Below are 22,377 nucleotides of genomic sequence, written 5' to 3' on the forward strand. Positions count from 1 at the left end.
TGATTAGCAGGTGGGCCAAGGACAGGTGTTCAAGAGAGGGACAGGGAAAGGGACAGGAAGAGGGAGAGGGAGGGAGAGAGAAAGGGAGAGGGAGTGTCATCTGGTGTAAAAAACTGGAAGGGGACACACACACACACACACACACACACACACACACACACACACACACACACACACACACACACACACACACACACACACACACACACACAGAGAGAGAGAGAGAGAGAGAGAGAGAGAGAGAGAGAGAGAGAGAGAGAGAGAGAGAGAGAGAGAGAGAGAGAGAGAGAGAGAGAGAGAGAGAGAGAGAGAGAGAGAGAGAGAGAGAGAGAGAGAGAGAGAGAGAGAGAGAGAGAGAGAGAGAGAGAGAGAGAGAGAGAGAGAGAGAGAGAGAGAGAGAGAGAGAGAGAGAGAGCAGACAAAACTAGTAAGATATAAAAGTTAATAATAATGATTACAAAAAACAAGAAGCAAAATGAAGCAACTAAAGAAAGAAAGAAAGAATAAAAGGAAAAAAAAGAAAGAAAGAAAGGAAGGAAGGAAAGGAAAAAAGAACTGAAGGAAGAGAAAACCAAACACACTCAACACAAAACAATAAAATAAAAAAAAAAGACAAAAAAATGACACAACTATAAACATATGAATAGTGGCCGAGTGTGACCTTTGCCTGTGTTCTTTGTTGCAGGATCACGTCATTGACAAGGAGGAGTTCAGGTATTGCTGGCAGAAGTGGATCAAACAGGTGAGTGATGGCATGAGGGATCCAACACTCTTTACTTCCACCAAGGAAATGAATATAAGAACTCAACTGGTTGAGATATAAAACGCAGTAGTCAATAAATATGCCACAGTAACTTGAAGAGCAGTAGATAGACATGTGTAGAATATTCACTTGATGTATAACATAAACTATAAAGAAACATTAAGTATAAAGTTTAAATAAGTAGAAGAAATCATACAAGACTAAGAATTAAGACAGAAATGAGACAAAACGCTAATAGGGAACTTAATATTACCTGTTTGTTGGTGTGTGTGGTGTAGGTGGTGAAGAAAACACAGGTATTAACGAGAAACATACTAGCAATCATTTGGCAAAGAGAGTAATGACAAGAATACAGCAGAATACTAGTACAGAACATAATATTACCAGTGAGTTGGTGTGTGTGGTGTAGGTGGTGAAGAAAACACAGGTATTAAGGAGAAATGTATCAGTAATCATTTGGAAAGGAAAGAAATGACAAGAGTACAGCAGAACACTAGTAGGGAACATAATATTAGCTGTGAGTTGGTTGTGGTGTAGGTGGCAAGGAAAGTAAAGAAAGGCATAAGGAATAGGAGGGATATTAGTAATCATTTGGAAAAGAGAACAATGACAGAAGTGATTCAGAATACCAGTAGGAAATCTAATCTACCTGTATTGGTGTATAGAACAGGTGAGGAAAGATTAATTAGAGGTATACTAATCAAGAGTAAGGCAGAATACTAGTAGGATACATGACCTTACCTGTGCTGGTGTCCGCTGCAGGTGGTGCGGCCAGTGACGGCTCTGGTGATTGTGGATGTCCAGAACGACTTCATCTCAGGCTCCCTCGCCCTCATCAACTGTCCAGCGGGCCATCACGGAGAAGAGGTGAGCCTGCCGTTACCCTGGACACACATGACAAACAGGCAATGAAGCAATAAAGCACCTTCTATATCTATCTATCTACCTATCAATATCTGATGCTTTACCCCAAGTTCCTAACAACACAAACTCACTACACCTTAACAGCAAATACACACAATGGAACACATCACTTAATAAATGTAATCACCAACACTCCAAAAACTAACTCCAGTCCATACATTAATACACACACACACACTTTAAGGAAATGATCAGTGAGCAGAATGAAAGGTTTGAAAGGGAGTGGGAACTGAAGAAAACACAATGGACTGATTCGAGGGAAGCAGAGATGGTTGGATTGCAAGAAATAATTAAAGATCCGTTGAAGGAAGACAAAAAAGAAAGGTCCAAGGAACTAGTTAATGTTATGAAGAATAAGGAAACATTGATAAGAGAAATAGCAGAAAAGAAGTGTGTTAATATTTTGGATGAAAGAACAAAATATAATTTATAAGCCTAAGAGAATTAAGGAAGAATTAAAAACGGTAAGAGATCTGTTAAAAAATCTAAATGATGATGAAAAAAAAGACCTACAAGAAGAAGTGGAAGAGATCCATAGACTGGGTCCGTATAAGGAGGGAGCAAGGAGACCGATTAAAGTAGTACTGAAGTCACAACAATCTGCGGAGGATATCTTATATAGAACATCAAAATTAAGAGAGGTAGAAGGTTGTAAAGAGGTGTTTGTAAGAAAAAATAGAAATGAGGAAGAGAGGAGAAGATATAAGGAATTGTTGGAAGAGGCGAGAAGGAAAAATGATGAATGGTCTGAAGAGGAAAAAGAAAAGTTTTTTTGGAGAGTTATAGGAGAGAGAGTCAGAAAGTGGTATGTGGAAAGAAGGAATGCGGAGGAACCCCTAGAGGAGCAGTGGGTGGACCATAATGTATACTAATATAGATGGGATACTGTCAAGTAGATTGGAATTGCAAGACTATATGATGGTGGAGAAGCCTGATATAGTGTGTTTGACTGAGACAAAATTACATGAAAAAACAAAGGTAAATTTGGATAATAAATATAATATATGGAGAAAGGATAGAGAGGTAAAGGTGGAGGAGGAGTTATGATTATGACGAAGAAGGAGATAAATGTGGATAAGGTTTGGTATGGGAAGAACAACACAGAAGTGATAAGCATAAGGTTAAAAAGTGATGGAAAAGAATTAATAATCATGGTGACCTATGTACCTCCTAAAACAAATTCTTGGACATTAAGGGAATACGACAATATGATCAAGGATACTTTACAGAGTTTGGAAAGTGTATTATCTGGAAAAGAAAGGTGATACTAGTAGGAGATTTTAATTGTAAGGAGGTGGATTGGGAAAATCTAGTAAGTGGTGTTGGAGAGGAAGCATGGGGAGAGATTTCTTAATCTAATGATGGAAAATATGATGGAACAGAGGGTGAAGGAAAATACTAGATATAGAGGAGATGATGAACCGGCTAGACTGGATTTGGTGTTAACAAGAGAAGTGTACCTATGTGGGGATATACAATACAAATGTCCATTGGGGAAGAGTGATCATGTGGTTATGGAAATGCAGATGGCAATAACACAGCGAAGGAAAGATGAGACATACAGGAGTGGTAGATTGAATTATAGAAAGATGGACACAGAAAGTTTGAAAAATTATTTCAGAACATTAGATTGGGAGGAGATGTTACAAATCAGAGAAGTGCAAAAAAATATGAGATTTTTATGAAATATTATAAAGAAGGAGTTATGAAATTTGTACCAAAGTATAAACCGAGAGAGGAAGGAAGAAAGGATTGGTTTAATGCAACTTGTGTTAAGGCTAAAGAAAAGAGATGTGGCTTGGAAAAGATGGAAAAGAGCAGGAATATACTAAATAAGGAGAATTATAGAGTGGCGAGAAATGAGTATGTGAGGGTAAGGAGGAGGAAGAAAGAAAATTTGAAAAAGATATTGTAGACAAGAGTAAGGAACATCCAAAATTGTTTTACAGGTTCATAAATGGTAAACTTAAAAGAGAGAGTCCATTGAAAGATTAAAAGGAGAGCAAGGGATAGTAGATGACCCTAAGAATATCGTGGAATTGCTAAATAATAGGTTTCAACAAGTATTTACTAAAGAAACAATGTTTGTAAAGCCTCAGAATGTAGAAGGAAATGTGCACATGGATGACATTAAGATACCTAAAAAGGAGTTATATAAAATGTTGGAGGAACTTAAAGATGATAAAGCGATGGGACCAGATGAAGTTTCAGGAAAATTATTGAAGGAATGTAGAGAAGAATTGATTGATCCATTATATGATATTATAAGGTGCTCATTAGAAACAGGGAAGTACCAGTAGAGTGGAAAAGAGCTGAAGTGGTGCCCATTTATAAGGGAGGCAGTAAGGAAGAGCCTCTTAACTATAGACCTGTGTCTCTAACAAGTGTGGTCGGTAAGATTTGTGAGAGGGTGATAAAGAAATATTGGATACGGTTCCTGGAGGATCATAAGTTATTATCGGATCATCAATTTGGCTTTAGGAAAGGGAGGTCATGTGTAACAAATCTACTGAGCTTTTATTCAAGAGTGGTTGACAAAATACAAGAGAGAGAGGATGGATGGACTGTGTATATTTGGATTTAAAAAAGCTTTTGACAAGGTACCTCACATGAGACTGCTATGGAAATTAGAGATTTATGGAGGACTGAAGGAAAAGTGTTAAAGTGGATGGAAAACTACTTGAGATGGAGGAGATGAGAACGGTAATAAGGGATGCAAAGTCGGACTGGTTGGTGGTGGAGAGTGGAGTCCCACAAGGTTCAGTGCTGGCACCAATACTTTTCCTTGTCTATATTAATGATATGCCAGAGGAGTAAACAGTTATATTAATTTGTTTGCGGATGATGCGAAGTTGTGTAGGTGTGTGAAGAGTGAAGAAGATTGTGAAATTTTACAGGCAGATCTGGATAAGATTTGGGAGTGGAGCAAGAGGTGGGAGATGGAATTTAATCTGAGCAAAAGTCATGTGATGGAGATGGGGAAGAGTGGAAGACGGCCAAGAGGGTCATATAAGATGGGTGAAGAAGTAGTGTTGAAAAAGGTGGAAAAGGAAAAGGATTTGGGAGTGATAATACAAGACCATGGGCAGTTTGAGGCTCATATTGACAAGATGTTTGGAGAAACATATAATTTGATTAGAAATATTGGATTAGCCTTTCATTATATGGATAAAGATATGATGAAGAAATTAATTAGTACAGTAATTAGACCAAGATTGGAATATGCTGGAGTGGTTTGGTCCCCTTATAAAAAGAAGCATATAAGGAAGTTGGAGAGATTGCAGAGAATGGCAACAAAAATGGTTCCGGAATTGGCAGAAATGACCTATGAGGAGAGATTAAAAGAAATGAATTTGCTTACCTTGGAACAAAGAAGAGAAAGAGGAGATTTAATACAGGTTTATAAACTGTTGAACGGACTGGATGAAGTGGATGATGAGCAAATGATGTTGAGAGAAGAAAATTTAAATAGAACTATGAGATCGCATAGTAAAAAGATAGCCAAGGGAATATGCTTGAAGGATGTGAAGAAATGTAGTTTCCCACAAAGATGTGTGGTGTGGAATAGTTTGAGTGAGGAGGTGGTGTCAGCAAGGAGTGTGCATAGTTTTAAAGGAAGGTTGGATGTGTGTAGATATGGGGACAGGGCCACACGAGTATGATGCCCAGGCCCTGTAAAATTACAACTAGGTGAATACACACACACACACACACACACACACACACACACACACACACACACACACACACACAGCTGATATGACCTAACCTACCAAATAAATCAATTATACCTGGCCACACACACACATACACACACACTATTTTAAAAACATAGACTGGGAGGAGATGGAAAACTCAGAGACAATGCAAGACAAATATAACTTATTTTTGGAAATATAAAAAACAGGAGTCAGGGAATATGTCCCAAAATATAGACCTAAAGAAGAAGGAAAGAAAGATTGGTTTAATGCAAGGTGTGCCAAGGCAAAGGAGAAAAGAGATGGAGCATGGAAAAGGTGGAGGAGAAATAGGAATCTAGCAAATAAGGAAAACTTCAAAGCAGCAAGAAATGAATATGTTAAGGTGAGGAAGGAAGAGAAAAGAACTTAAAAAAAGACATTGTCGAAAAATGTAAGGAGCAACCAAAATTGTTCTATAGATTCATATTTGGAAAAATTAGGCAAAAAAAAACAATAGAAAGGTTAAAAGGAGAGAATGGGATGGTGGAAGACCCAAAAAGTATGGCAGAACTATTAAATAAAAATTCCAGGAGGTCTTTACTAAAGAATCCAAATTTGAGAGGCCACAGGGTAATAGAGAGACATCTATATGAAAGAGATTAAAGTAACCAAGCTTGAAATAAAAGAATTAATGAAGGAACTGGATGAAGAAAAGGCAATGGGACCGGATGAAGTCTCAGGCAGAATACTGAAAGAATGTAGGGAAGAACTAGCAAGTCCTATATACATCATCAAATGCTCAATAGAAAATGGAACAGTACCAGTGGAATGGAAAAGAGCTTAGGTGGTTCCCATATATAAGAGCGGAATGAAGGAAGAACCTTTAAATTATAGACCGGTATCATTAACTAGTGTAATATGCAAGATGTGTGAAAGAATAATAAAGAGACAATGGATCGAGTTCCTTGAAGACAACAAATTAATATCAAATAGCCAATTTGGTTTTAGAAAAGGACGGTCTTGTGTAACTAATTTATTGAGTTTCTATTCTAGAATAGTTGATAGAGTACAAGAGAGAGAGGATGGGTTGACTGCATCTATTTGGATTTAAAAAGGCGTTTGACAAAGTGCCACATGCAAGATTACTGTGGAAGTTAGAGGAGAAGGGTGGCTTAAAAGGAAGCACATTGAGATGGATAGAAAATTATTTGAGGGGGAGAGAAATAAGGACGGTAGTTAAAGATATGAAGTCCAAGTGGAGAGCAGTAGAAAGCGGAGTGCCACAGGGGTCAGTATTGGCACCAATACTTTTCCTCATTTATATTAACGACATGCCAGAAGGAGTGAACAGCTACATAAATTTGTTTGCAGATGATACGAAACTGTGCAGAGTTATAAAGCAAAAGGAGGATTGTGAAATACTGCAAGAAGACCTAAATAAGATCTGGGAATGGAGTAAGAAGTGGAAATGGAATTCAATGTGAACAAAAGCCATGTCATGGAAATGGGAAAGAGTGAAAGACGACCTGTGGGAATCTATAAGATGGGAGATGGAGTAGAACTGGAGAAAGTCAAAAGGAAAAGGACTTAGGAGTGACGATGGAAGAAAACAATCAACCAGTAAGCCATATTGATAGAATTTTTAGAGAAACATATAATTTGCTGAGGAATATTGGAGTAGCATTTCACTACATGGACAAAGAAATGATGAAGAAATTGATAAGTACTATAATAAGACCCAGATTGGAATATGCAGGAGTAGTGTGGACCCCTCATAAAAAGAAACACATAAGAAAATTGGAGAGGCTACAAAAATGGCTACAAGAATGGTTCCAGAATTTGAAGGGATGACATATGAGGAGAGACTAAAGGCTATGGATCTACCAACCTGGAACAAAGAAGGAGAGAGGAGACCTGATACAAGTTTATAAATTGATCAACGGAATGGACCAAGTGGATAATGAGAAACTGATCCTGAGAGAAGAATATGACATCCAAGCACAAGATCGCATAGTAAAAAGCTGAGAAAAGGAAGATGTCTGAGAGATATTAAAAAATATAGTTTCCCGCAGAGATGTATTGAGACGTGGAACAGTTTAGATGAAGAAGTAGTGTCTGCAACGAGTGTGCACACTTTTAAAGTAAGATTGGATAAGTGTAGATATGGAGACGGGGCCACACGAGCATAAAGCCCAGGCCCTGTAAAACTACAACTAGGTAAATACACATCAAACTTATAAATACAAACTTACCCAGCACAACTCCTCACTTCACTTGCACCTGCCATTGTGTTCTGTCTGTTACTTTCATAGCCAATACAATCCATCTATATATGGTTCCTCTTGCTGCAGGTTATTCCCCCTGTGAACCGGATACTGGAGGAGAACCGCTTTGATGTGGTGGTGTATTCCCTCGACTGGCACCCAGAGAACCACGTGTCCTTCATCGACAATGTACACATGCGCTCTCTTCACTCCTCCTGCAAGGTGTGTGATAGTAGTGGTGGTGGTGGTGCTAAAAGGATTAATGGTAATACTCAATGATGCAGAGGAAGTTTGGGTAATTAGAGGTCTTCTTATTTATAGTAAGGTGAAATGTTATAGTAGTAGTAGTAGTAATTGTTGTAGTATGTTGTATTAGTGGTTGTCAGTGGTGATAATAGTACATTTTAATCCAAAAAGAAAGCAAACTTAATGGCAGCAAATGATAACATGTGCCACTCTTCTCAAAACACTGTACAACCTAAGCACCACCCATTCTTTTCTTCCTTCACCTCAAAACTCCACTCTACCCTCTATCTATTTATCAATGTGTTTGTTGTCAATTTATCTGCTTACCTGTATTCACTCCTCTCTCTCCCTTGCTGTCTGACACATCCTTCTTGTGGTTATAGTTGATGTGTGAGGAGACGCAGGTTTACGACACCGTCATCTTTGACGTTAACAATGATGGGACGCCGATGGAGCAGAAGCTATGGCCGAGGCATTGTGTCCAGAACACTTGGGGTGCCGAGCTGCACGAGGACCTCAAAGTGAGTCTTTGGTGTCTGTGTGGAGATCAGTGTGGCATTACAGGAACATCACACATTTATTCTTTATTCATCAGCAATTATTAGTCTCTTGTTATTCTTACATTTCCTCACACCTGTTCAAGAGCATCTTGTACTGCTTCATTCAGATTCAAATCTTTTCCATCTTTTAATTACTTTTGTGCTTTCTTTAAATATTTGTAGTTTGAAGCTTTGATGTGCAACATCATACAAATATTGTGGAACCATCAATTTTATCAGTCAATCAAGCCAGGCATCAATGCACTGTACCACTTGACCCTATGTTTACCATCCCTGTCATTGCTACATGACTTGATTAGATGCCAATATTTCAATCAAATAATCTCTACCATCACCTCCTCCAGGTTGCAGAGGATGCAATCTTGGTGTACAAGGGCACTGACCCAGACACCGACTCCTACAGTGTGTTCTGGGACAACAACAAGAAGTTCCACACAACACTGAATGAGGAACTCCAGAAGCGAGGCGTCACCGATGTCTTTGTGTGTGGCGTGGCCTATGACGTGTGTGTCGGTGAGTGGCAAGTACTGGCGGCAAGTGCTTCCAGGCTTAACACTTATCATTTAGCTACTTCATGGACTTCTTAATATTTCGATCTCTTTAATCTATGTATATATCCAAATATCCAAAGGGGGCCTCTGACAAGGCACCACACATTCATGTTCTTACACACACATCACTCATACTCTCAACATCATTGGCTTTTGGTGGAGAGGGCAAAGTTTTGTTGTCCACTGTACTATACTTAAGATCTAATTACATTATAAGCAGCTTAAAGGTGGAAGGGAGATAATGTGTAATCCTCCTGTTTCTGTGATAAAATGAATTCCTCAACCTTAGGAAAGCTTGGAGGTCTGCATAACATTGATGCATTGCAAAAGGCAACTGACTGCTAGATGTACATTGTCTTATGTATGGGATGACAAACACACTAATGGTCTTTTATAGGGAAAGAAGACTGCCAGCAAAAATAAATAGATTTGTTTTGTATGGGGACTCCAGCTTCCCTTATCTTTTGATGTTCTCATGTTCTTTCTCCCACAGCGGCGACCACCAAACATGCAATTGAGGAGGGCTACAGGACAATCTTGATAGATGATGGCTGCCGGGGTGTGAGTGAGGAGGACATTGCGGCCACCAGGGAACACACCATTGCCAACCAAGGCCTTGTTGTACACTCTTCACAGGTAAGGAACACCATCACTTCCTCCTCCCAGAAAAGGCACTTGACTCTGTCTTTTTAACAAGTATAAGCACCTCTTTTTGTTCTGTTGTTGCTATTGCCATGCTCTCCCTGTGGCATCACAGAAACACTGAAAACTTATCCAAGGACAGAAATACTGGCTATGAGTCAGTGGCTGGGGATGAACCTTGGCAGGACACTCACAGTAAATGTTACCCTAACACAGAGCCAATCAGGACAGGAGTGAGAACATTATTTCTCTCTAACACAATAATGAATTAATCCTTCGTCATTTCAGGTGAAAAATCTCGCCACTGGGAGGGACAGACCACCAGCGCTTGCCTACAAGCTGGCCCTCGAACTATCCAAGAAGACAAAGAAGAAATAAATTAATAATGTGATGGGAAGACAAGTGAGGGAGAGGGAGGGAGAGAGAGAGAGAGAGAGAGATAGAGACAGAAAGTGTTCAAAATAAGGAAGTGAAGCAAACACCAAGGGAGGCTCCTGAGGGGAATGAGAGATTGAAGACGAACAACAAAGGAAGCTACAGTAAATCTAAGCCTCAAAACTTCTTTCAGCACCAAGCTACATACTGATTTATCATCAGGCTATTCTTCGTTATCAAGAAAAATGCTAAAATTCTGGTTTGTCAAGCTCGCATGTCTTACCTCATTGTTTCTATGACACAATGAAAAAAACTAATAAAAGTTTACTTATAAGCATTACTGACAGGCACTCAGTAACCATATGTAGGCTCAGATAACATTTCCTTTTTAATAACAAGACATGTATTAAGTTGCCAATGTGATACAAAATAAAACCCTTCCAATACAAGGGATAAGGCCTTCCTGCCACTAAGCTATAACAGTACTTAAAACCATTGTAGATGTGTGGGTCCTTTGTTGCTGTACTTTTAAGTTTTAAAAAATCATGTGATGGTAGAGAGTGACATCAGAAGGTGCAAATTTACTGTACAAGTCATGAAACGCTTCAACTGCCTTGATAAGTAGGTGCTTTCAGAGCAGTTTGTAGGCATTACCGGAGGCTCTAAGGTTAGTTGACCTAGACTGTGTTAGACAGCTTTTTATCTTGTCTCTTATTTTCATCATTCATTCCAAACAAGCAAAACAAATCTACAATTGCAATCATCTAATGTCAAGGTCACAGTAATGCCATACAGCCAACACCCATGGACAGCAGGTGTCACAGCGTCACACTCACAACGGACGCAGGGCCTGACAGCTGCTGCTGCTGTTGCACAGATCAATGCTGCACATATCATCATCAATCATGGTAATGACAGCAGCACTCCAGTCCCTCACTCAGCCATGGTATATACAATGGTCAAAAACTGCCATGATGGAGGCAGGACCACCAGATGTGTACAGGATGAGAGTGTGTTCCTCAGCCAGTGTGGCCCTGCAAGCCCCACCACCCTGATTGAGTGGTTCCTGTGGTTGCCAGGTGATGGCCAGCGTGTGCCAGTCATTCCCTAAACCAGCGATTGATGTGTTCTTGGCAGCCATTAAGGCCACCGAGTGCCTTGGGTGGCAGGTGTGTGCTGCTGGTGGGGACTCACACTTCATTCACTTCATGTACATCTGATGTCTGGTACATTGGTAAAATTTAATCAATACAAAATTTTGATTCACCATAAACACAAAACTAAACCATGTCCACATTTCTACTTTGGTTATTCCATTTTCATGTAATGTTAGCTTTTGACATCATGCATTCCCCTAAATTACATTATTCTTTGTCATCATTATCAAGCTAATTTTCACACTATGTGGCTGACCCCCAATGACCAAACCAACCTCGCAATCCGAGGCTCAAGTTCAATGGAGTGACTACCTGCTGGGTCAGGGGTGGTGCCGCGTCCCTCTCACCTTTCTCATGGTGCGTCTCAACCTGAGAGGCGCCAACATAGGATAGAGTTAGGTTAGTTGATACTTCACTCACAGCATATGATGCCTTGTGGGTCTTGGCACAAGTGCTGAAATGTTATCAGGGAAAACTGTGGCCTGGCTGTTGACGAGGAGGTGAGAGGGAGAGTGCCAGTGCATGACACAGCCTGGTCCTGCTGCCTCCCAGTCATCATCTGCCTCCAGCCACAGTCCACACCCACCAGTGTCACATACAATTAACACCCAACTGTAACATTTTTGTTCTTATGTAAAATCTGTACATAAACTATCACAATGTTCTGAGCACAACTAAAATAATAAAGAGTTGGGTCTGTTCATGACATAATTGGATTGTATTTAAGATTGTACAATGTATATTTTTCTAAATTTGGAGAAATAATTGGGAATCTTTGTCTTAACGTTGACGTGTTTTACAAAAGTTTTATATAAAGACGTGGAAGTTCTCTGTCATGGTCTTGCTTGACCTGAGCTTTACTGTACAATGAGCATTTCAAACACTGGCTGTTTCTTTACAACCTCTGCCCTCCTCCTTAACATTCCACTAAGGACACAAATCCTGTCGTCAATGACAAAAATAACTGGGCTTTGTCATTTCAGTATATATATATATATATATATATATATATATATATATATATATATATATATATATATATATATATATATATATATATATATATATATATATATATATATATATATATATATATATATATATATATATATATATGGTTCAGTTTACTGTTTTTTGAGCTTTGATTTCAAAATGTGTCTGCTAATAAAATCTGAAGGACTATTGTATGCTAATATTTTCCTATTAAACATAAGAAACATATGTCATCACACATGCAATCTTGCTTTGCTTCATAAATGCTTTGGAAAACACTGTCCTTTCATTTATCCTTGCTTAAGGTTTCTCATATGTCTACTGCTTTTCATTTCAAATTAAGGATATTTTCACCTCAAAGACAGCTGCCTGGAGTCCACAGATACAGGGTTCCTCAACACCCTTGCCTTGCCACCATTAAACACACCAGTTAACATGCCAATCCCGTGTTGCCAAACTGAGAGGTGAGACTGAATAACAAAACAAATGCAACAAAATCCAGTGATCATGAAAACTTAAAAAAGAAACCAACAAAAATATATATACCTTAAAAAAGAAGCAATCATTTCTCCTTGAAGACCTAGAACCTTCAGGGTGGTGGTGGTGGTGGAGTTCCATGGCAGCAAATCTTAACAAATGTCCTCGGCTACTGAACACGACCCTGAAATCGACCACTAAGTTCATGTAGAGATTTGAAACTTCATAATTATCAGGTTAGTAAAGAGAGTGAATTATGTTAGTTTTTATTGTTTCTGTACAATTTCTGTCATTCTACATGATTCTCACCTCATACTGACACTATACTATGCCAGTATCACACACACACACACACACACACACACACACACACACACACACACACACACACACACACACACACACACACACACACACACACAGAGCAGGAGACTTTAGAGCAGAGAGACAGCTGCCGATGGATCTGAACATAAACTGAACTGCAGCAATCTGTATCACTCCAGTACTAGCATTAAGAGTAAAACTATAATGCATATAGATTAATACTCCCCCAGTTAATCTATATGTGCAGCAGCTCAGTCTTCCTGCTGTAAATTCTCATAAGCACACTATAATTTTCTTGAAGTACATTTATCGCTCTTCACATACACCTCACGGAACACATGCAGAAAACACAAAAGGTCACTAACGTGATATTCAATGCACATTTTCTGAAGCACCTAAGTAAATATAATCCTCCGGAAAACAACTTTGTCTATTCCGAACCATTAAATTTTTACACAAATCAGTAAGAAATATGTAAATTTTTAAGAATTGTCTCTGTTTCAGCTGTTGCTGGAAAGCAATGAAGGTTGGTGTCTGTTACAAGGTGATGCAGTTAGGTTCACAGAACTGTACAGTTTCTTTTAGACTGTCCTGTGCAATACAATTCATTCACACACTACTCAAGTCTAAGTGTTCATGACAATGAATGCACCAAAAGTAAATGCACGAGTTACTTACAAACACACAGACCAGCTGGCAATATTATTCATGATAGTTAATTCATGGAAAAGACTGAAGAATGTATAAATAAAACAATATTGAAAAGCTGATACTTAGCAGTAAGTTTGCCTTGTAGATTAGGGTTCCCCAGTTAGAGTGGGCAAAGGAAGGTTGTGGTGGAAAGGTAGTTAAGTGGTCTGCAAACATGGATATTTCTCTGCAGTTTTTTTGCCACTCTTTCAACTCAACTTTAAGTCAATATTAAAGGTTCAGTTCACTGTCCAAAGATTCAGTGAAGCAGATGAAGGATGGAGTTTGAGGCCAAGGTGGTACTACTACATCACAGTGCAGAGGACAGCAGCAGCAGCACCACACCTCAGCCAGGATCTCCACATCACAGAGGTGTCTGTCGTCACACCACAGAGGTCTCCAGGGCAGGGTTGGCTAGGCCCTGGATGCAGGTGGCCTTGGGCTGGAGGTGTGGACTGGGTGTCTGCTGCCGGGAAAGAGCCTTTTCCTGCAGCAGTGTGCATCGTGTGCTGGCCCGCAGTGCCCCTGTGGGCCGGTCCCGCTGGCGGGTACGGTACTGACGCCACCGCTTCCGTAGCAGCTCCTGCACCTCAGTGTTCAGGAAGCAGTAGAACACAGAGACAAACAGGCCCTACAGATCACCACAAAAAATCGTGACTATGATGCTCTGAAAATGTTGCATTAATAGGAAAGAATAATTTTCTTAACATTACATAACTTTTGGACAAGGCAAGGAAAGAGTCATGTTCATGATGGACTTCAACACCAAACATTTTGTAATGAATGTGAAATACTAGTTAACAAAAAGTTTAATTTTCACATGACATTGAAACTTTATTGTCAAAACACCAGCTGCATGTCAAGTCTTTCCTTCATCTGGCAAAGGTAAACTGATAGTACTATATACAGTAATGCTTCAAGGAAGCTTGTGAATTCCATATCAAAATTTTATTCATAAATTAAAGAATCAACATAAATAGAAAAATGAACATATCATTCCAAGGGAAATCTCATAAGCTTTAGTTATCACAATACATTTGCTACCTGCAGCCAATCTTTATTCTATATCAACATGTCATCAGAATGGCACCTGCACAGATCTAGAACAAGTCATTATTTGTGAAGCACAAAAATGTTCTCAAAATGAACCATTAACAAGTAACCCAGTACAGAGGAAGAGCCTGCCTGTGAGGACTGCAGGATGGCGTTGGTCAGCATGTAGGCATTCTCCAGGTCACCCTTGCCGCCCGGGTTGACGGCGAAGAGCAGGTTGGTGATGCCCAGCAGAGGGAAAAGTATCACTGTTGCCCGTATTGCTTTTCTGTAAACAGCTCATATTATTCTGGTTTGTATTGTTATCCATACCTTGCCTGCTTCATCACACACTCTGCACACTCTTATCAACTTTTATCTCAATCTAAATTACTCTATTCAATGAGCAAAATAATCTGAGATGAACTGCAATGGTGTGATGAGTCATGAGTGCACTGCAGATGAGTTTTCCAGCTAGAAAATAACAAGTTGTCTAATCCTATCACTCACTAAGTTCAGAAAACATGTGACAGGAAGATCCAGGGCAGGAACATGAAAGGGTAAGTTAAGTAAAGCCATCAAAAGCCCAAATATGTACTACCAAGAGTATACTGTGAAGCAATAATTGGCTTTTCACAACAGGTAATAATGCAACATATAGTGACTAACTGCACTGTGTGTGTTTTCAAAGTATGTATGCAGTGACTCCACTGGTATGCTCTGCTGTGTGGTGACTGGTGGTTCAGTTTGCAGTAATTATGCATTCAGCTCCATGGTTGTGTAAAGTTATTGTCTGAGCACTGAGTCTCGTGTCAACAGAGGTACTGTACATTGATTCAGGGACACACACACACACAGAGGGTCAGCAGGCAACACCACATGACATGCCCCACAAGGTCTGTGACACTTCACATGATACTATGCAGCTTAAGGGAAGCATACAACATTTTGCTTTAGTGTTTGATTGCCAGGATTTTAAGAGACACCAGAGATAAAAATTTCATTGACTAAATATTAAAAGTGATCAAGAGGAAAGGCAGCAGGAAGATATTTGTATTAGTAAAAGTCCGTCTAAACTTTCTTTGCATATTTTCTGGTTGAAATAATTTTCTCAAACTTCATTACCTTTCAAGCTGCAACACTCCTTAATGAGTGTTGGTGTCTCTCAGCAGAGGGCTTAGCAACTGAGCACCACTCTGTCACAAGCTCAGTGTCAAGATTCACTTACTCTGAGTTTCTTGTTAAATTCTTAACAACTATGAATTACATAAGCTGGTGATGAAATAAAAAATCAATAAGATCAAGTTTTAATCATTGATAGCAATGAATTTAATGCCCCAGTCTACCAGGAGCTGTGTATTATTCTGGTACATAAGACACACTGCCAAGAGGCTTTGTCAGGGCCATGTTTCCAGAGGGTAAATTATGCATGACAACACTTTGTCTTACCTTGTGTTAAACTCAGGACGATTTGCAGCATAACCGACTGATGGGTAGTGCTGCAGGCTGTTGGTGTGGAGGGAGCGACGACTCCCCGTGAACTGTCTGCGAGGGAGGTGGCTGCCTTGGTTCTGCTGTGCTGCCTGCTTGAGTGGGGACTCCTGTCGAAGGAGAGGGCTGCTTTCTCTGTTGTGAGTGGTGGACTCCACTTCTTTAGTGAGGCTGTTGTGGTGCCAGCCACTGTCATTGCCAGTGTGACATGATCTGTTCCTGTGGAGTCTGCCTTCCTCAAGGACACTGTGCTTCTGCTCCGGTTGGAGACTGTTATTGTTTGGCAGATGCTGCTGCCTCAGTGTATGGTGATACTGAGATGGCTCTCTCTTGAACCTGTGATGGACTCTGGTAGCTTTAGAGCTCTGGTACTGTGGAGTGTGTCCTCGTGTGCTGCACCAGGGATTCAGGGAAGCAAAACAATGTTATCTGAGCTACAAAATTAAAACAATGTTGTTACTGTACATGCTGCAAACTAATGTACCCTCATCACCAATGTCTGAAAAGGTAAGCTCCATACCTTTACAGGTCCCCTTAGTCACAACTTGCCCAGCACCACAAACATGAATAACTGATATGGCAAGTCATCTCAGGTCTAGATTTCTCCTCAGGATATTCACATAATGTTTTCTTAGGTCTACCTATTGTTGAATCACCCTCAAATATTAAGGATCTTCAATCAGTTTATCACAGCAAAAAAAGCCAAACTCATCACAGATTCTTTACAGACTACAGAAAATACAATCACACAACCTGACATTACAAAAAAGGGGAGGCAACACATGCAATGAACATACATTCCAGAACACCAACACAACACCAGTGTGAACAGAGAGGGCAGCAGGAAGACAGGGTGGTGTGTTTGACTCAAGTGTGATAAAGTAATGCCAGTTTCACTTTAGTATGGTTTCATCCAGTAAATATTCATGACTACAAAGTCAGTGTATATGAGAGGTACTATCACATTAACACTGCAGTCCCCCATCCATGCACTCCCTGGCTTCCTTCTGGAAATATTAGGGAGAAAATGCAACAATCACCAAAATGTCAGAAGACCTGGATCTCTTGCTAACACTGCCCACCTTATTTTTTCCGTCTCAAGGGTGTCATTTGCACGAAGCTTTGTCACCAAGATCCTTATGATGTTCACCAGGAATACCAAGTTGACCTGCAACAACACACAACACTCCAAGCATGTGACCATCCCTACAGCAGCTAACCTCACAACCAACAGCACATGTGATGCACCACTTCTTTTGTAATATTTTGTCTCTTGTTACAGCCTGACTACTCATTTCATAAAGTTGGTGTACTACATGCTTTCTTTTTGCCAATTTGTGTTTCTACAGGACTCAGTCAAGAGCACTGTGTTTTGTCTTCTAAAAAATATTTTTGTGAAAGTTTTTAACACATAATTATGTAATACATATATTCTTATACTACCCGGCTAGAAAAGCACTTTTGTGTGTGTGTGTGTGTGTGTGTGTGTGTGTGTGTGTGTGTGTGTGTGTGTGTGTGTGTGTGTGTGTGTGTGTGTGTGTGTGTAATTCATCATGGTAGCCTGCTGGTCATCCAGACAGTCTTTCCCATTACGGAGTGAGCTCAGAGCTCATAGACCGATCTTTGGGTAGGACTGAAACCATAACACAAACTCCACACATCGGGAAAGCGAGGCTATAACCCCTTGAGTTACATCCCGTACCTATTTACTGCTAGGTGAACGGGCTACACATTAAGAGGCTTGCCCATTTGCCTCGCTGCTTTCCGGGACTCGAACCCGGACCCTCTTGATTGTGAGTCGAGCGTGCTAACCACTACACTACGCGATGTGTGTGTGTGTGTGTGTGTGTGTGTGTGTGTGTGTGTGTGTGTGTGTGTGTGTGTGTAATTCACCTCTGGGAAAGACTGGCTGGTCACCCAGCCAGTCTTTCCCATTACGGAGCGAGCTCAGAGCTCATAGACCGATCTTCGGGTAGGACTGAGACCACAACACACTCCACACACCGGGAAAGCGAGAAAGCGAGGCCACAACCCCTCGAGTTACATCCAGTACCTATTTACTGCTAGGTAAACAGGGGCTACACATTAAGAGGCTTGCCCATTTGCCTCGCCGCCTCCGGGACTCGAACCCGGACTCTCTCGAGTGTGAGTCGAGCGTGCTAACCACTACACTACGTGGTGTGTGTGTGTGTGTGTGTGTGTGTGTGTGTGTGTGTGTGCGCGCATGTGTTCGCGTGTGTGTGCGCGCGCGCGTGTGTGTGTGTGTGTCAAAAAGGTGTACGTACTTCAAACCATAAACTAGGAGCCCATATCATTAACTATTTTGGGACCATACATAACTAAGGCATAAAAGACCTAAAGCTGACAACACAGATAACCCTAAAAGACCTCAGGGCTACCACACCAACCAAACACTGGCGGGGCGCACCATGAGGGCGGCCACCATGGGCCCCACCAGGATCCACACGTAGGACAGGGTGCTGTAGCCTCGCCAGCAATGGGCCGGGTGCTGGAGGGCCATGGTTGTAGCCCAGGCCACGATGAATGCAAGAGGTGCACCTGTGAGAGTGGTCAAGGATTAGAGAAGTGTACCCATTTCAAAAAATGATATAAGGTGTATATTGTCTAATTTTTGCCAGGATTTAGTCAAGACTGTTGTCCTCATTACTCATTGTTGCTCTAGGTCTGGGGTTTCTTAACCTTTTTCTCGTTAAGAACTCCCTGAGTTATAAGACCATTTATCCGAACCCCCAGTAATCTGGCATTGAACAGAATGTTGATCTAGTGACTAACACTATCTCAATATGCAATGGTACTGATCTAGGTACCCCTGGAAATCTTATAAACCAAAAGGGGTGTGTACACCTCAGGTTAAGAAACCCTGCTCTAAGTAAAGGTTACTTTCTTTTAACCTTCTGCAAGACACCCTGTGTGTGTAATTCACTACTACGGTCGCCTGCTGGTCACCCAGCCAGTCTTCCCTATTATGGAGCGAGCTCAGAGGTCATAGACCGATCTTCCTTCGGGTAGGACTGAAACCACAACACACTCCACACACCGGGAAAGCGAGGCCACAACCCCTCGAGTTACATCCGGTACCTATTTACTGCTAGGTGAATAGGGGCTACACATTAAGAGGCTTGCCCATTTGCCTCGCCGTCGCCGCGCCGGGACTCGAATCCGGACCCTCTCGATTGTGAGTCGAGCGTGCTAACCACTACACTACGCGGTGTGTGTGTATATGTATGTATATGTGTGTGTGTGTGTGTGTGTGTTTGTTAAGGAAGGCAGGTTGACAGGTGTCAATTTGTGGCTGGAATTGTCAGCCATAAATACATACATACACACATACAGCTTCTCCCAGCCAGCACCAAGCACCACTACAACTACTACTACTTAAAAAGGTGTCATCAAGTGGGCGGGGCTGGGCGAAGCATGCACCGATAATCAAAGCTGCGCGATCTCGCTGGCCATGTGACACCGGGTCGCTCTGATGTGATTTAGCGTTACAGATGTCTAAGAAATTCGTCATGTCCCACCTTTCATTGCGTGTGTATCTATGTGTGTGCACGAAACAACACCATACACACCCCAGCCGATGGTGTAGTAGAGCGGGAAGGGCGCCCTGGAGTGGAACACATTGGAGGTGAGGCGGGAGTGAAGGAACAAGCCCTCCACGAACATCCAGTTGATAGAGGCCATCTGGGCGTACATCCTGAGGGCCAGCAGCGTCTTGCACAGCCAATCCTGCAGCACCAAGGCCACGGTAAGGCTTCTGGGAGCAACAATAGTACGGTAACAAGTTCACAGCTACATACAATTCTCATTCACGCAAGGAAACCGCACGAGTCTAGCCGCTTTCCTTTGTTCCTCACGCCTCGATTTTCTTGTAGGCTTGTATTCTATTACTGTTTTTTTTTTTTCAACTTCTGTCAGACGCCGCATCCCTCATTTTATTTGCCTGTGTGATTGTGTTATATTTTTTTGCGTCTCTCTCTCTCTCTCTCTCTCTCTCTCTCTCTCTCTCTCTCTCTCTCTCTCTCTCTCTCTCTAATGTCCTACGTACAGTATACACTAACCAACCAACATGCCGACTAACTTCTCTCCAAACTTTTCACCGCAACTCTGCATAACTTGGGCGCAATGTCAGCGTGAAGCCAACTAGAGGCAGCTTAGGAGGAGGATAGTCAGTTCCACCCTCCCTCCCCGGACATCACCAGTTCAGAGGCCAACACAAGAACGGTAATGCGTTTAGGAAGATGATCAAAATTTAAGTAGAAAGGCGAAAGATGATAGATAATGTTATTAGTCTTTCATGTAGCGTTTGGGGGTCTCTCTCTCTCTCTCTCTCTCTCTCTCTCTCTCTTGAAAAAGGCATTATTATTATTTTCTTAACGGTATTTCTACGGTGTTAGTGACAAATCAACAATATTTCCACATAAATGAAATGAGAAACAGTTGTTTGTGTCCGGCTGATCATTTGTGTCCTCTGAAAATAGTCTTGGTAAGAGAGTGAATCATTGACTACTCTCTCTCTCTCTCTCTCTCTCTCTCTCTCTCTCTCTCTCTCTCTCTTCCATTTTTTCTTTATTCTTTTCTTGTTTTCTTATTTCTTCGTTTAACTTTCATTCATTCATTCATTCTCTCTCTCTCTCTCTCTCTCTCTCTCTCTCTCTCTCTCTCTCTCTCTCTCTCTCTCTCACCACGTCTCTGTAGGTGTAGGAGGAGCGGCGGGACACGAAGGGCTCCGTCAGCACCAGCATCACCAAGAACCTTATGATGAGCGCCGCCACCAGGTTTCTATGCACCCTCAGGCGGTCACACTCCAAGGCTCTGAAGGTGAAGGGAGGTTAGGTCAAGTTAGGTTAGGTTAGGTCAAGTTAGGACAGGTTAGGTCAGGTGTTGATTAGATTAGAAACTCCTAGCTGCGCGTTAACAAGGATCGTAATGCTTTCAAATAAGTTAAAGGCACGTTTTTAATTAATTATTTTTTTTTGTTATCCATTTGAAGGTTGTGTGAGAATGTATTATATGCAAATGTTGTTATTGTTATTATTGTTGTTATTTTTTTGTGTTAGTGTGTATTACAAGAAGCGTGTTTTCTTTCTCTTTCTCGGTAGGGCAAAGCGTGTTATCTCCATTTCCCTTTGTTTTCAGATTTGCAAGTAAGAAAGATAAAAGCTGGAAGACGAGGAGTAAAAACGTAACTTTATATCTGACAATGCATACCAACGAGAGAGAGAGAGAGAGAGAGAGAGAGAGAGAGAGAGAGAGAGAGAGAGAGAGAACCAGCCAAAAAACCCATAACCAAACAACCACACGCCAAACGTAAACACTAGAGACATCGAAACTTACACTAAAATACCTAAAATGAACAAATCCAACTGCAGGGAAAGAAGAATATCCGAGTACACACACACACACACACACACACACACACACACACACACACACACACACACACACACACACACACACACACACACACATCTGGGCAATCAACCTCGCAATACCTGACTCGTTCGCAGGTGTTCCCAGGTGTCAATAAGCTTCATCAGGTAAAGTAAGAGGGAAACAGGCAGCGGAAAACCCTTAAAAGTCGTAATGGCGAATATTTCAAGAGAGATATAGTGTTATATGTGTGTGTGTGTGTGTGTGTGTGTGTGTGTGTGTGTGTGTGTGTGTGTGTGTGTGTGTGTGTGTGTGTGTGTGTGTGTGTGTGTGTGTGTGTGTTGCTCGCATTCGTCTCGCTGGTGGGAAAGTTAGGGGAGCTCTGTGTAGGTGGAAAACAACGTGGTAACTTAGTGATGTGCATACGAATGAGTGAGTAATGTGTGTGTGTGTGTGTGTGTGTGTGTGTGTGTGTGTGTGTGTGTGTGTGTGTGTGTACGTACGGGAAAGGGGGGATAATTAATGTGTGTGTGTTATTTCTCTCTCTCTCTCTCTCTCTCTCTCTCTCTCTCTCTCTCTCTCTCTCTCTCTCTCTCTCTCTCTCTAGCCACTCGTATATCAAATTAAATGGTGTGTGTGTGTGTGTGTGTGTGTGTGTGTGTGTGTGTGTGTGTGTGTGTGTGTGTGTGTGTGTGTGTAAAGGGAGGAGGAGCAGGAAGAAACCAATATGGAAAGAGCCAGAAGGTAGAAGAAAAGGAGGAAGAGGAAGAAATCGGGAGGAGAAAGACGAGGAGAATGAACAAGAACGAGAAGACCT

General features: G+C 41.2%; 2 protein-coding genes across 8 annotated transcripts in view; one reads left to right on the forward strand and one right to left on the reverse strand.

The window, feature by feature from the left end:
- Positions 1–12,426, forward strand: part of LOC123508593 — a 55,487-nt gene extending 43,061 nt beyond the window's left edge. For all 3 annotated transcript variants that reach the window (XM_045262368.1, XM_045262370.1, XM_045262369.1), the window contains exons 4-10: positions 686–742; positions 1,526–1,630; positions 7,719–7,853; positions 8,261–8,398; positions 8,782–8,950; positions 9,482–9,624; positions 9,919–12,426. In XM_045262368.1, the coding sequence (XP_045118303.1) occupies positions 686–742; positions 1,526–1,630; positions 7,719–7,853; positions 8,261–8,398; positions 8,782–8,950; positions 9,482–9,624; positions 9,919–10,008 (837 nt within the window). In that variant the 3' untranslated portion in view covers positions 10,009–12,426. The remainder of the gene's footprint in view (positions 1–685; positions 743–1,525; positions 1,631–7,718; positions 7,854–8,260; positions 8,399–8,781; positions 8,951–9,481; positions 9,625–9,918) is intronic.
- A 460-nt stretch (positions 12,427–12,886) lies between these two features.
- The window catches only part of LOC123508874 (corticotropin-releasing factor receptor 1-like), a 128,236-nt gene continuing 118,745 nt past the window's right edge, over positions 12,887–22,377 (reverse strand). For 4 of the 5 annotated variants that reach the window (XM_045262862.1, XM_045262861.1, XM_045262863.1 and 1 more), the window contains 7 exons: positions 20,873–21,002; positions 19,760–19,916; positions 18,598–18,728; positions 17,210–17,337; positions 16,128–16,562; positions 14,817–14,967; positions 12,887–14,277 (listed from right to left, as the gene is read on the reverse strand). In XM_045262862.1, coding sequence (XP_045118797.1) covers positions 14,029–14,277; positions 14,817–14,967; positions 16,128–16,562; positions 17,210–17,337; positions 18,598–18,728; positions 19,760–19,916; positions 20,873–21,002 — 1,381 coding nt within the window. In that variant the 3' untranslated portion in view covers positions 12,887–14,028. The remainder of the gene's footprint in view (positions 14,278–14,816; positions 14,968–16,127; positions 16,563–17,209; positions 17,338–18,597; positions 18,729–19,759; positions 19,917–20,872; positions 21,003–22,377) is intronic. The other variant, XM_045262864.1, reaches the window with a different exon arrangement.

Source organism: Portunus trituberculatus, chromosome 25, assembly GCF_017591435.1.
Source record: "Portunus trituberculatus isolate SZX2019 chromosome 25, ASM1759143v1, whole genome shotgun sequence".
Lineage (NCBI taxonomy): Eukaryota > Metazoa > Arthropoda > Malacostraca > Decapoda > Portunidae > Portunus > Portunus trituberculatus.